Genomic DNA, 16,158 nt, shown 5'->3' on the forward strand with positions numbered 1-16,158 from the left:
ACAATCCCTATTCATAACATCAAGCCACAGGGTTCCAGAAAGCCTTTGTCACTCAGTTCTCATGACTGCATAAACTGAGGCTTACTTAAAATTAATAGACCTTCTCAGCAGGTACACTTTTCAGTCTTGAGCACTTTAATTTTAAGCTAAAGATATTAATTTTAAAATAAAAAGGAGTTAATCTAATCATGGCATACCACTGCGGAATTAGAACATTAAACCATCATAATATTTCCATTAAAGGGTATAATGATAATCTGTAATGCAACAATGACCAAACATTTAATTAGCAAGGATTTACTTTATTTTGAAGTACTTCAAAAAGTTTGTGATTTTTTTCTGCATTTTATGATGTTATTCTCCATTTTATGATGTTCTAAGAGGAAGAATTACTTTGTTCTTCCCACACAAATATGCAAAAGCAGTTCTTTACAAAAGCAATGGGTTTTTTATTCTGTCCAGTCACTCCCCAGAACCAGATTCCGAGGCTAATTATACACATTTAATCCCACCAACCTAAATGCTAGGTTATTTCTTCCCACACTAGCAGCAAAAGACTTATCTGGCTCTGAAGTAGGTTTTTCAAATGACACTGGCACCCCAGCAGGATAATTCAGGGGACAGGAACCACTGATTCATTACAGCACTGACATGTGATGTCACTTCCAATGAGAAACCAGAAGTGACATCATTATTTCATGGCAGCTCTAAGATTCACTCAAAACGTCATGGTTAAACCAGCCTCCTCCTTCCCCCTCCCCCCACCGCCCTGTTGAGCAGCAGTCTGGTTCAAGGCTAGGAAGTCTTCCACTACAGCAGATGTTGGAGGAAGAGGTATTAAGAGGGAGAACCTAAGATATAATCCTGTGTACACACTGGGAGTAAGCACCACCAAATTAATAGAGCCAGCCTCAAGTAAAAATGCACAGAGTTGCACTCCTAAATACAAATGTTTAGCAGCAGCAGATAATCTTCCATTGGGCTTATTTATTTTTAATTTTATTTTTAGCTTTAAGTAAGCATGGTGTTGTAACTGGTGGGTTTGCCTAGCTAGCATCACACAGATGTACTGAGAGATCCGTTTCTTTAGACCCCTAGATGGCTTTCAGCCACCATGATGTTCCTTGCCCATTAAAAGACTACATTTTGCTCATGCTTTCAAGATACCTACCAAATGAGTTCTTTTTAAAACTGATATCAAAATTGCTACTGAATTTTTACTAAATGCTCTTCTAAATCCTGGGGCTGCATCAGCCTGAAGGAACCTGATAGAGAAGCGGTCTACTACAAAGTTTTGTTTTACTACTGACATTCAATCACTGACAGAATCAGAAAGTGTTACTTGAGGATATAAAACAAACAAATTTAACAGTTTAATTTCCCCCTGGTCAGGGAAAAAGAAGAGAAAGGAGACTCTTACATCCCAGATGAGTCAACCACCAGTGACTTCTTCTCCATCAATCTATCCCCAAGCTGGAGAGAGGTCCAACACAGCTATGCTTCATGGAGATACCAGTGGCAAGTCCCTTTTTAGCTCATGGGATAGAACGCTATTTATTTTTGAATAAAGCAATTTCTGATGTAAACAAAATTGTCTGGCTCTGGCCCAAAATATTTCTACATCCAAAACTGCTGCACCACAATTTGACCCATTCTGTACAGTCTAACATTATCCAAAGTCTCCCACAGTTAAGCAAAACCTAGTTGAAGTCTGGGAGTTGCAAGAATGGCAAGGCTCAAAGGCAAAATTTAAAACATTGGCAACAGGCAACTGTACCTCTCAGCTTATACATTTCTCCATTAGCAGAGTATACTACCAACATGTTTGGAGCTTCATCGCTGAGAGAAACTACAGCCCCGGCTAAGGACAGCACCCCTCGCGGCTTCTGGTTTTTACTTTGTTCATTCACAAAATACTGTAGCATTCCAGTCTCAAAATCTAGCATGAAGTACCTGTCAATGAAGGAGAAACAAGAAATAGCAGTACAATTTAACTTTACCGATCTTTATTATACAGAATCTGGAAACAATCAGATTAATATGAAAATAACACAACATTAACCGAAATACATATGAAGAGATGGAGCATAGCATACATCTATACTATGGTAGCCAAGTTTCATGCTTAATTTTCAATGTGTTTGAAGGACAATGTCCGACTACCAACCTCCATCTGGGGACTAGAGTTCTCCCAGAATTACTACACTTTTTGCAGGGGAACTAGGATTGCCAATCCCCAATTGAGGGTAGGAATTCCCTGGTTTGGAGGCCATCCCCCTGCTTCAGGGTCATCAAAACACGAGGGGGGAGGGAAATGTCTGCTGGGCACTCCATTATACCCTATGGAAACAGGTCCCCATAGGGTATAATGGAGAATCAATCTGTGGGTATCTGGGGCTCAGGGGGTGTTTTTTGAGGTAGAGGCACCAAATTTTCAGCACAACATCCAGTGTCTCTCCTCAAAATACCCACCCCCCCCCCAAGTTTCAAAAAGATTGGACAAGGGGGTTCAATTCTATGAGCCCCAAATAAGGTGCCCCTATCCTTCATTATTTCCAAATGGAGGGAAAGCATCTAAAAAGCACGTGGTCCCTTTAAATGTGATTACCAGAACTCCCTTCAGAGTTCACTCATGCTTGTCATGCATCCTTGCACCTGGCTCCACCCCCCCCCCCCCCCAAAGTCCCCAGATTTTTCTTGATTCAAACCTGGCAACTCTAAGGGTAACTGATCTCTGAAATAGATCTAGGTGGGTAGCCGTTCTGGTCTAAAGCAGCAGAACAAAGTCTGCATCCAGTAACACCTTTAAGACCAACAGTATTTTATTCAAGGTATTAGCTTTCAGTATCTGAAGGTGCTTGCACATGAAAGCTTATACCCTGAATGAAACTTTGTTGGTCTTAAAAATATCACTAGACTCAAACATATCTCTAAAATGGCAGCTTTGGAGGGCAGAATTTATAGCATCATGTTTCTGATGAGCTTCTTTGAATTGAAAAGTCTAATGAAAATTGCCAATATAATAAATTGGCTTATTCATTAGAAATGAAGTTACTTTAGAGAGTGCTTTAGCACTCCTTTTTTACACTCCTTTGATATTTGAAAAACTAGATGACTAATATGTTTATCAGCATTTGCTAGTTTGGTGTAGTGGTTAAGTGCATGGACTCTTATCTGGGAGAATAGGTTTGATTTCCCACTCCTCACTTGCAGCTGCTGGAATGGTCTTGGGTCAGCCATAGTTATCACAGAGCTTGTCCTTGAAAGGGCAGCTTCTGGGAGAGCTCTCAGCCCCACCTACCTCACAGGGTGTCTGTTGTGGGGGAGGAAGATAAAGGAGATTGTGAGCTGCTCTGAAACGCTGAGTAGAGGGCAGAATATAAATCCAATGCCGTCGTCTTCTTCTCCACCCTCCCTGGGCATCACCCCCAAACCTCCCAGAATTTCCCAAGCCAAAGTTGGCAACCTTATCCTGCTGCTATTAAAAAAGGGGTGGATTCAAACCAAAAAAGCATTTATAATACTGAAGCTAGGCAACAGAAGTGAACATTTCACTTTAAAATCAGCACAAAGTTCAACGGGACACCACTGTATTTGGTGGATGAGGGGTCGTATGTGCTCCCTCCCACTATGTTTCATCCAGAGGGCAGGATCATCCAAAGCATGTACAGACAGGCATATGTATGCAAACAGCAACTAATAATCAACTATTACAAAAATCTGATGTTCCAAAAATAAAAACTCATACATCTACACTGAACAGAATGCACACCCTGCCTTGTCAATTTCAATAAGGCTACATGCAAACACTTCTAGACAGATGCCAGAAACTAAATGTAAGAAATTTCTAATTAATTAGCAAAAATAAAATCAATTCAGCCTTTCCCCCCATCAATTAAAACGTTCAGCAGAAGTCTAATGAAAATTGCCAATATAATAAATTGGCTTATTCATTAGAAATAAAATTACTTTAGAGAGTGCTTTAGCTAGAATAAACTCCTTTGATATTTGAAAAACTAGATGTCTAATGTATTTATCAGCATTTGCCAGATTTTTTTTTTTAAATGCTACTTTCACCTCACTTATGTCATAATTACAGCTGCTTGAAAAAAAGATTCTAAGGGGTCTTTTAAATGTGCAGGTAGCATTGCAGCCTTATAGTTAGACATTGCACTAATCACTAAAGAAAGATGTGTATTTGCACTTATTCATTATAGCAAGGCCCAAGCTGGTCATTAGATTTCAGAAGCTAAGTGGGGTTTGCCTGGCCAATATTTGGATGCGAAACCTCCAAGGAATACCAGAGTTGTGATGCAAAGGAAAGCAATGGCAAACCACTTCTGAGCATCTCTTGCCATTAAACCCCTATGGGGCCACCAGTATATCAAGGCTGAAGAAAAGGACTTCAAGACAGCAAAGAGCTCTGTAGCTGATTATTTTGCTAAGCATCATAAAACATACTAGGAAATGAAAACGCCACGGAGGCATTTGCACCCTCTGCAAAGTCATAATGAAAATAGGCTATTATCTCTAAAATAACCCATAAAAATCTGATGCTGATATGGCATATTAGCCTAATATCCAAAACTGCATCATTAAACTCAAGATACTGGAGATTATAATTTTGATTTGAACTCAGCAGCAGTAGCCACACTAGGACTCAGTCAAGTTCTCATGTTGTTCGCAAACTAAGAATGTCACTGATTTGCACACCAAACAGACAGTGTCCCAAAGCTTCCCCATTCCAGCCACTGTCCCTGTGGCGAGGGATGCCTAGGAGCTCAGTTTCATTCTAGTTTCCAGCAGTCAATGAGGTTTTAATAGCTCCTGGGCACTTATAACCTCACCATTAATTTCAAATATAATGTGAGCATCCAATTGCCACATTCATATTTTTAAACTACCTTATAGGTTAGCTACTTAACAAGCAATTCTATAATGCCAACATAACTAAATATTTCTTAAAAGAAGTTGTCAGAGTACAAATCATATCAGCTTCCATGTGAATTCCTATGTTGGTGAAGAAGATACTATATTTGTTTCAAAAAATGTACACATTGCAGTCAATGGCTCTTGAGGCCATTTACAGTGTAAATACTATCAAGGTCACAGTCAAATCATGAAATCCCAAGAATTTACTCTGTAGATGTCATCAGTTTTAAGACAAACATTTGAATGCTCAGATGTTGATAGAGTGCAGATGAGGGAGGGGGAGAAGCCATTTTATGCACAAATTGTGATCCCTACTCTTGACCTATCAACCAATACAAGCTTATAGAAATGGAATACAGCTCTCTGAACATTTGGAGGTAGGAGACCTAGCGTTGCCAGCTCTGGGTTGGGAAATACCTGGAGATGTTGGAGGGTAGAGCCTGAAAGGGGCAGAGTTTGGGGAAGGGAGGGACATCAACGAGATATAATACCACCAAGTCCACCCTCCAAAGCAGCCACTTCTTCCAGGTAAGCTAATCTGATGCCTGGAGATCAGTTGTAATCTCAGGAGGTCTCCAGTCACCACCTTGAGGTTGGCAACCTTAAGGGAAGCACAAGTAAACAATTTGATAAACCACACTATTTGCACTCAGGCAAGTGATTTACACTTTTTCCTAATTTTAGTGGCAATAAATTTCAGTCTGAACTAGAACCCCACAAATTCATTGACAATGTAAAATATACATTTAACAACTTTTGAGCCACTTCAAGCAAAGTACTCATTTTCTTAGAAGGATTTATTCTTCCTTTTTCAAATTGGTAGGAGGTTGTGAATAACAGAGATAACAGGAAAATAAGATTTAAAAAATACTGCTTTTGTAGCACACTAACTCACCTCAGGGAAGAAGGCGATACCTGTCAGCCCCGATGGTTCCTTAAATAAAGGCATAGAGCTGACAGCCATGACAGGCTGCCAGCAGGTTCCAGGCCAGGGGCTCGGCAGACATTAAAAGGGAAGGAGGAAAAGCACATGGGGTGGTTGCCACTGACTGGGAAGCAATGAGGACTCTTGCGCAAGACCCAGGGACTCCAGGGTTATTTCTCACTGACAGACTGGCATGAAACTTGCTGAAGTTGTAGATATTTGTCCCACCACTTTCAGATGTAGCAGCAGTCTCACCCCAAGCCTAAATCCTATCCCCACCCCAAGGAGAAGGATGGAAGAAGGCTGTGAATAAGGAAAAAATGGAGAGGAGTCCATTTTAGTTTTCAGTACTGCGTTGGCCTAACAGCTCTATAAGGCAGCAAGCAATATCTGATTCATGGTCCCGCTAGTTCTGCATCCTATTCTGCACATGGGGCAAAGATGATGACCTACAAGCAGAGCATTGAATGCACAACCATCTCAGTCATTGACACCGCCCCCACCCTCCGGCACTGGTATTCAGAGGTATATTATCACTGACCACAAAAGCATCATTTACCAATCACACTTCACCAATACTGGAAATTCTGTAGCCTACATTTTTACCTATTCAACCATTTTTTCACATTTTTATTTAATGATGTTCGCCTAGAGTACATTTCCTCATTACTCAGCTAACCCACAAATGATAGCTGTTAGTGTAAAAAAAAGCACAAATTTAGCCCAATGTTGATCACTGTAGAATGCAACATTAAAGCTTGTGCCCTTTCACTGCTTGCAGTTCAAGCAAACAGGCCCAAAGGTATTTTTCAGTGCCACTGTGTTACTTCATAACTACCAGACTATACAGGAATGCTCATATTTTGCGGCAACTCCAGGAATTTTCCACAAACAGATATTCCAAGGATAATTTTTTTAAAAAACAGAATTTGATTCTAGAGTTATTAGTGATGTGGCTGTGGTGAGCACAGGAAGTGACATAATCACAGTGTGATGTCACTTTATGGTAAAAATGGCATATACCATAAAGTTTTTGTCCAAATACCAGAATGTTGACTGAACATGGTTAACATGCTGATGTCACTTCCTGTGCATGTGAGAAGTGACAATGCTGGCCACATTACCTGGACCTTCCTCTTTCTCCTGGTAAGTTCCCCTGCCAGTCAGCTGATCAGTAGCAGGGGACACGGCCCAATGGCAAGGGTCCTGGCAACCCTACTTAGAAAAGCCATATTTCAATTCAACTTCATACCAATTCTGACAGCCCCCAGCAAACAAACAAGCAGCTATTTCATCACGATAAAAACCAAAGCTGCTGTAGGACTGGGAATAGGCTGGTGGGTACAAACAGACCTTTTCAAACATTACAGAGGGCCTACTAACCACATGTAAAGGAAGTGCACAATATTGCAATATGTGTAACCATCACTTTGTATGAACAGGGGCAATGAGCATATCAAGTGGCAACTGATTTGTCAAGGTTCATGAATATTTAATACTGTATGTGCATGGCAAATGTGCATTACCACTGTTCCCACAACTTGGTGACCATGCATATCACAGTAGCGCACACTCCCATCATATGCAGTTGGTAAGTTCTTGGTATGTATAATTGAAATGATTCATGAGACCTAGGTTCTCTTTCAGGTATGGTCAGGATTTCAACAGCAATGTCACTTACCCAGTTTCTCATACATCAAACAGAAATCAATAGAGAAATGTGTGGACCTAGAGCAGGTGTCATGTTGGGAGCACGAGTCCCCTCATTACGCTGGCAGGGGGATCTGGAGGGCGTTCCGAGAATGGGCAGGGCATTACACAGAAGTGACATCATCAACAACAACAACTTTTATTTGTATCCCGCCCTCCCCGCCGGAGCAGGCTCAGGGCAGCTAACAACATTTCATACATTAATTATACAATCATTAAAACTACTACATTAACAGTGTAATTAAAATTCTAGTTAAAATTCTAAAATTAATAAAAATTAATAACATATATACTGGTGCTCTGATTACGTTTACGTTTATGACACGTTTATGCTGACATCACATCAGCAACACTCTACTTTGGGGGGGGGCAAACTCTATGGTAAAACCACAGAGTTTTGCCCCCAAAGCAGAGCACTGCCATTCAACATCACCAACGCAATGATGTCACTTCCACATGACCTTATTGTATCAGGGACATTGCACAGGGATATCGCTGTTCAGGGCAGGGAGAAGACCTGAAAACTGGGGGACCCCCTAACCAGACCTGGGAACTAGCATACCTATTGGGAACCTACCGTAACACACACAGCCCAATTCTAAGCGTATACATATCAAGCGGGGGGATCAAATGCCAGAGCTCTTTAGAAAGCATGCAAAGAATTCAGGTGGGCAAAGCAGTGGGGCTAGGGCCAACAATAAATTCAGCAGCCAACACAGGGCCATGAGCTGTGAGCCCACGGCAAACTGTCCAGCTGCCACCCTCAGGGCAGCTGTCTTTCCTTGCAAGGGTGCCTTTACATTTTAACTAAGCTCTTCCAAAACAACGCATTAGAGTACTATCGACATAAGCAAGTTCCCTTATCTCAGGAACTTGCAACTGTGTTAATGTCTCAAAAGGAAATAGATTTCCATAGCATCCTTTAATTTTATTTTTTTGGCCTAGCAAAAATACTACAGTAAACAGAGACAGTAAAATCTCCCAGATGCAAGTTCCTGCAACAATACCCGTGTTTCTTAAAAGGTCAGAGTCTTAGCAAGTATGAGAAGGAGAGAAATAAACCTGTCTGTGCTTTCAATGATACAGAGCTAATGGAAAGCTATCTTCTACCTCACTTAAATTTGTCTGACGAATCCTTCCATCCATAAACAATCACTGATAATCTACAGAATTTATGTAGCTGTTTGGGCAGCATTCCTTTTCAAACTGCTCTGGTCAAGTAAGTGCCGTAGTGGTGCATGAGTCAATATATATTCATATGCAGATATTCATATATTGGTGTTGCACACTCTTAAGATGCTACATATTTCAAATATGTCTTATACATTCTTATTGGATTGTCAAGGATATATAATATTTGGTGCGACAGGCATCTGAAGGCCATGCATTATTGTTAGCATCATATGTGTTTTTCCAGGAGCATTCATGCATCTTCCTAAAATAATTATTGTTTTCATGACTGAAACCACTTAAATTAAGGGGGGAAATCTTCAGATTTACACGATTTCAACTAAAGATCAACCCATATAGAAATCACTAAAAATAAACCCAAGAGGAAGACACTAGAAGAAAGAGAAAAGCACAAACATAAACCACCAACACTAATACACACTAGATTTTGTATATAAAAAACCAAAACGTATCATTATATGGTATTAAAGTAGAATTACCACTACTATTACTCAACAGTGGACCAAAATGACTCTAAGTTACTAAAATACGCTCACTACAGTGCATCCTGCAACTGCTGTCTCTCTCTCTCTCGGCTTGGCTTCGCGAACGAAGATTTAAGAAGGGTGCAATAGTCCACGTTTGCTGCAGGCTCGCTGGTGGCTGACAAGACCAATGTGGGACAGGCAGGTCCGGCCACAGCGGCTGCAGGGAAAAGTCTGATTTAGGGTTGGTCCTGTAGCAGTGCGATTCTTCCTCAATCTCCTTTTGTCCTCAAGACCAGCTATGCGTGTGTTCTCAACTGCTGTAACAAAGCGTAAAAAATAGAAACCAAAAAAATAGACCCCTTCAATGTTTCTCAAAAGTTTCACTGCTGGTTCTGTTAAGGGCATTGGAAGTCCAGACCTGTACTGCAGGCTCAGCGGCATCCAAAAGAAACCATGATTTTGTTTGTCATAAGAATGAGTTCTCAGGCTCATGTACTCCCTGATCCCCACCCCCCACGCACACACATGCAGAGAGACAGAGAGCTTCCAAACTACAAACCAGGAAGTCTTCAATAAAGTACACGCCCACATTGTTGCTACATCCAAATTAGGTGCTTTAACAAACTGTGGTTCTTATAGACTGGCATTCAGGACACAAACCATGATTTATTAAAGCATCCAATCTGGACTCTGCAACAGATTGCATTTTTCCAGGTTTGCAATTCTGATCGTGTGCATAGAGAGAGGGAATACGTCCCAAAACTTTGAGGTTTGTGATGGCTGAAAGCAGTCTTCGTATCCCATGATGAACAACCTGTTCCTTCCTTGCTGTAAGTTCAAAAAACAACATTGTCTGTTTTTAACAGGCCAGGAAGTAGACTGTTGTCCTGCACTGCATCCCACTTTTTAGAAAATGCCTGTCAAGTTGTAAATAAATTCTGTATCTTCCAGGGATTTGCTGCTCCTACAGTTCTACTGTCTGAATTCTAAAACAGTTCTATGCTTCTCCCCATATTTCTTCCCAGCCTTTTTCTATTATTCTTCTTGCTTCTATGGTTAAGATGTATTAGCACACTACCAACCAAGCTGTCTTGACTTCCCCTTAGTTACATCTTCTGAGGCTTCAAAATTTGCACTGAATCAGGGCAGCTCACAGGGCCAGCATCTAACATCTCCTAAATAGTTGCAATTCATTTTGTGCAAGGTGGTTTTTGATGACTGCTGAGAAACAGCGGCCAACACAGATCGTAATGTTTTGCCTTCTGTTAAGTGAGAGCATTCAACATATCCCATCAGCACAACACAGTTGACACAATACCCCCAGCCATTCAAGCTACTGGTCTTGACCCAAGTATTAAACAGCTTGTGCCAAACATATCTAAGACACCCCCCACAAGCTCTTCAAGCACAGTCAACTATGTCCTTTTAACAGATATATCCATTTGTTAAATGAGTACAGCGCCAATGAAGACTGCAATCTGAAAGATCTCTGCCAGAGTCTCATTATGTAACCTTGAAAAAGTAACTCTCTGCCATTTGAGGTCCCCTAACTAAAAAAAAAAGTGGAAAGTTCTCTCCAAGTCTAAATCATACTGTCGCCTTCCCCAATCTTCTCTTCCTCCGCCACTAGTCTAATGAATCTAATCTACTGCACGGACTCTTATCTGGGAGAACCAGATTTGATTCCCCACTCGTCCACCTGCAGCTGCTGGAATGGCCTTGGGTTAACCATAGCTCATGTAGGAGTTGTCCTTGAAAGGGCAGCTTCTGGGAGAGCTCTCTCAGCCCCACCCACTTCACAGGGTGTCTGTTGTGGGGGGAAAAGATAAAGGAGATTGTAAGGCACTCGGAGTCTCAGAGAGAAGGGTGAGGTATAAATCTGCAGTTTTTCTTCTTCAGAAGAGTTCTAGAGCACTAAAACACTCACATTCTGTTGGGTGATATGTTGGTTGGGCCTAAGAGAGTTAATGACTTTTGCTTTAGAGATGTTTCCATAGACCAACCAGCTATTTCCAATCTTCCCCCCATGCTGGGTGTGTTTGGCTACCTGGTATCCACTTCGGTTTACAAAGAAAACAATACCACTGACTTTTTAAAAGTTAAGAATACAACGCTAGCATATTCAGGGGAAGGAATCTAATAATATCATTTCAACAAATCATTTCAAGGGATACCGCCAGGAACACACACTTTTTGGGTGAACCTGCTGAAATTTTAGGCACATAATTCAGTTAAATATGTCTACTGCCTTTACCATGGCAAAATATGAGATGCAAATTAATTTCAATGCTCTTGAGCCAGCAGTTATGCACTGAGGTATAGCTCTCCTCTTCCCCAGACCTTCACAAGTCATCCTCCACTTCAGCAACATCCTGCCCTCAGCAAGAATTATTGCCAGACACCAGCAAGTCTTCCATGTTGAACATTAACTTTCAAAGACAGATAATCCCAAGGCAATTTTCTGTACAATACATAGCTCAACGTATTTATGCATACCCATTAAATGCAGGGATTTTAAGTATTACAGCTGAACATATCTAAAACTACTTTCAGCTGATCTCTAAAAACAAACAAATTAACTAACAGTAAACAGCTACACTATTTTTACAATCCATCTATGCCCAGAACACATTTGCTTAAATGAAGCTCTGGTTTGCTTCCAGAAAATGCCAGGCAACCAGAAAGAATGGATAACAGAGCTATGGAGCAGCCAGAATACTTGCCTGCATTTAAGATGGGTCTTTCAAGATCACTTTTTATTGTATTTGAGATCTTCAGTTAACCAAGAGAAAACATGACATAAATGAGGGGCAAAGATATTTTCTAAAAGGTACATAAGACCCTAAACCATCTGTGGCATCTTGAACTGACCATTAAATTGATGATCTTTGAATGTGCCAATTGTTAGGATTCAGACTATTGAATGCAGCCTTCAAATTTTTGAGGAACTGACTTTCAAATCATCAGATTTTTTTAAATGGCATGGATAAGGGAGATGTTTGATGTTTATGATGTTGAAAACACCAGTCAACTGTTGTCCAGTCATTTCCGACTCTGGGGTGACTTTGCTTTCACAACGTTTTCACGGCAGATTTTTTATGGGGTGGTTTGCCTTCCCCTGTCATCTACACTTTCCCCCCAGCAAGCTGGGTACTCATTTTACCAACCTCAGAAGGATGGAAGGCTGAGTCAACCTCGAGCCAGCTACCTGGGATTGAACTCAGGTCGTCAGCAGAGCTTAGGACTGCAGTACTACGGCTTTACCACTCTGCGCCACGGGGCTCTTCTGTCCATGACTGCAGAAGACGACGACACTGGATTTATATTCCACCCTCCACTCAAAAGTCTCAGAGCGGCTCACAATCTCCTTTATCTCCCTCCCCCACAACAGACATCCTATGAGGTGGGTAGGGCTGAGAGGACTCTCACAGAAGCTGCCCTTTCAAGGACAACCTCTGCTAGAGCTATGGTTGACCCAAGGCCATGCCAGCAGGTGCAAGTGGAGGAGTGGGGAATCAAACCTGGTTCTCCCAGATAAGAGTCTGCACACTTAACCACTACACCAAACTGGCTCTCAGCACCATAAAGAAATTATAGCTATGGCACAAACTGCACTGCTTTGTCTCATGACAAAACGCTGCCATTTGCGTACTGAGAAAACAAGATTTGACTACAACAGACATACCAGTTGGGAAGATAAGATACCTGGACCCCACCAAAAGGGTGGGGGGACAGCCCATCAAAACAATCATCTGGAAAGTCTTCTGAATTGTCCTCTCACCTGCTTTCCTCCCTGCCAGTTTCCTATCTATTCCCAACCAACTGTTTTGGTATTCACTTAGAAGGTAGCCACCCAACACACAACTGGGATCAGTCCCAGGCTAGCTGGCTAATAGTTATATAGGAAACCATCTGTGACCCCCTCCCACACTCTTCCAATGTCATAGCCTCATTTAGTCCTAATGGTCACAGCTTCCAATTGCAAAATTAAAGGCTCAGGCCAACTCAAAGGCCAAACAATGCTCAGGCCAACTCAGGCCAAACAATGCCAGTCCTCGACTCAGCATTAACTGCACAATTAAGCATGTGGAATTAACCACATTACACCCTGGCCCTGATTCACCACTGTATTCCCACATTTCAATGCTAAATAAAGTCTTTCTGGCAAACCATGATTGTGTTGGAATAGGGTGAAACAGAAACAAGTGCATTGAATGTCTGCAGTGAAGCAGAATTCATGAAAGCTCCACGATTACTTCCATTTCAGAACAACAACGTTCCCCACTTCTATTTCAGAAGTCTGAGAAACAGCCCTTAAAAACTTACATTCTGCTTGCTTAGCAAGGTGGATGTTTGTTTGCAAGAGATCCAAGCATTAAAACTCCCTCATTAAACCCCACCTTTTCCTGCAAGGTCTTTAGTTTAAGCCTTTAATCCTCATTCTCCACTGCAACCAAGTTACACCTCTGGCCTCTGTGTCTTTGTTTTTCCATTCCCTCCTCCTACAGTTTTCCATTTTCTCAGTTTTAGATTAGGATCTCTCTGGAGTCAAGGACTCCATTCTTTGGTCTATGACTGTAAACTCTGGAAACTGATGTCAATTTGCATAAATGAACAAAACAGGAAAAATGGCTGAGGGAATTCAGGATCTCCTATCTTATAAACCACCATCATTGTCTTTTGGTACCCTGGTTATCTCTCTGCATCAACACTTCACAGGAGAAAAAAAATAAAAAACTAGCCTTAAATTTAGGAATGCTTATTTTTGTTTACTTACTCATATTCCCCTTTTCACAAAAGGTCCTATTCTGCTGACTAAGGTAAGGAATGTCTCTTTGGTGTGACGTAAAGCATGTTGCATGAACTGTGTTGAAGAGTGTTTTTTGTTTGTCTTACATCAGTAACCAAGCACAATGACAGACATTTGTTTACTCTTCCAATGGATGCCATTGTTCTCTTTAAAGAATGAGGAAATAGGCTGCAGGGAGTTTTGAAAGAGCCAGGAATCACTGGAATCAACGTCTGAGAAAGACAGCTGATGAGCAGATTCTTAAACCAGTTTCTCACGCATATGGTGCAAACCTAAACACTGTTACACTCTTCTAAGCTTTCAATGGAGTCTGAACGGTATAGCTCTATTTCAGATTACACTGTTAAAAAGATTCTGGGGAAGAGTTATCGTTCATATAAAACGTATCACAGGTTTTTTGGTATTCATGTGTCGTGACTAGAAGCAATACTTCTGAACATCTGGGAAGACCCAGAAGTCCCAGCAATAAGAAGAAACTTACTCAGGGTCTTACTAGCAGCAGTCAAAGCCCTTATAGCATCTAAATGGAAGAACAAAGAATCGCTGATGATTTCACAGTGGTACAGGAGAATCTGGGACTACTGCATAATGGGAAAAAATTCAGATCAACTGTTATCTACGGAAGCCCAGCACTATCATTCTAACTTTCTGAAACAACAGCTACCCATTTTAAATTGCATGGCTAACAAAAATGATGTAAATATGACTATCCAACAAATTAAAGTTTTTTACTAATGTTTTGATCTACATTATTACTTTGTGTTCGTTCTTTTAGTAACCAGGTTATAAAGTTCACATGAAAACTCACTCTCCTCCTTATCTAACTCAACAAATTCACCATTTGCTATGTTAATATAAAGCACAATCAAATTGATACAGACTAAGTATTGAACTTTTTTTTTTCAATTTCAATATGTATGATAAAATTAAACAAAGTTTATTTTAAGACACAAAAGAAATGCTCCTGCTCTAAAGAAAGTTACATTTAGTATTCTTCCTATCCATGGAAGATATGTCTGTCACTTCAGTTGTGACTGCTCTTCAAGCAAGCTTCTGACCATCCATTCTTTACAGCAAGCAGGAAACCAGACAGAGAAGCTTTACCAAAGTGCTAAGCTGCCTCATTTCTCTGTCTCTCTTTCAGGCTGTCAACATGCCTCCTCAGTCAATTTAAGACTTTTCTGTCAATATTTGCAAGCAGGGTTGCTTACTCTGGCTTGGAAAATTCCTGGAGATGCAGGTAGAGAAAGAGTGTCCGGAGAGAAAAGGGAGTTCAGCAGGCATGGGATATCACAGAGTCCACCCTCTGAAGCTCCCATTCCCTCCAGAACTGGCCTCTGTAGTCTGAAGATTAGTTGCAATGCAAGAAAAACTCCAGGCCCCAGCTGGGAGCTGGCATCCCTGCTTGCAAGGGATGACTATAAGACTGTGATATATTTATTGGATATATGTAATGGAAGAGTCTTACCTTCCTCTCATATCTGTGTGACCAGAGGTGGAATTCTAGCAAGAGCTCCTTTGCATATTAGGCCACACCCCACTGATGTAGCCAATCCTCCAAGAGCTTACAAGGCTCTTTTTTGTAAGCTTTTGGAGGATTGGCTACATCAGTGGGGTGTGGCCTAATATGCAAAGGAGCTCCTGCTAGAATTCTACTCCCGTGTGTGACTTGGTTTGGTCCTGTTGGGTGGAGCTCTAGTTTGTTTCCAGTTTTTGCAGGTTAGCTGAAGTTGCTAGAGTTGTCTCCTTGCAAATAAATGTCTGATGTTGTGAGCCAGCTTGTCTTCGCTGAAAGGACCTGAGAATGGGTGCCTATTCCAAGATCGGAACCCACAGCCAAAGGGGACATTGTAAAGACAGACTTCAACATTTTATACTTGGCAACCCTTGCCTGCGGATTCCCCATCACAACAGGGCTGCCACATGGTGAGTTACCCTGCCCCTTTCATAGCCATTTCCTCCATTACCATCTAGAAACTTAGTTGGCAATCTGTGATTGACACATCAGTATACCATTATATAGTTTTCCATTACTGTTTCTTTTTTTAAGTCATTGAAAAAAACCTCCAAGTGGCAGGGCCTAACAGTCACTGCAGAGGACTTGGGCAGGGAGAATGGCACCA

At 41.2% G+C, this 16,158-nt stretch overlaps 1 protein-coding gene across 1 annotated transcript in view; it reads right to left on the bottom strand.

The window, feature by feature from the left end:
• OSBPL10 (oxysterol binding protein like 10) overlaps positions 1 to 16,158 on the bottom strand; it is a 92,994-nt gene that overhangs the window by 66,869 nt on the left and 9,967 nt on the right. Inside the window, exon 2 of the mRNA XM_060248827.1 lies at positions 1,778 to 1,953. Within this exon, the coding sequence (XP_060104810.1) occupies positions 1,778 to 1,953 (176 nt within the window). The remainder of the gene's footprint in view (positions 1 to 1,777; positions 1,954 to 16,158) is intronic.

The sequence above is a fragment of the Heteronotia binoei genome, chromosome 10, assembly GCF_032191835.1.
Source record: "Heteronotia binoei isolate CCM8104 ecotype False Entrance Well chromosome 10, APGP_CSIRO_Hbin_v1, whole genome shotgun sequence".
Taxonomy (NCBI): Eukaryota; Metazoa; Chordata; class Lepidosauria; order Squamata; family Gekkonidae; genus Heteronotia; species Heteronotia binoei.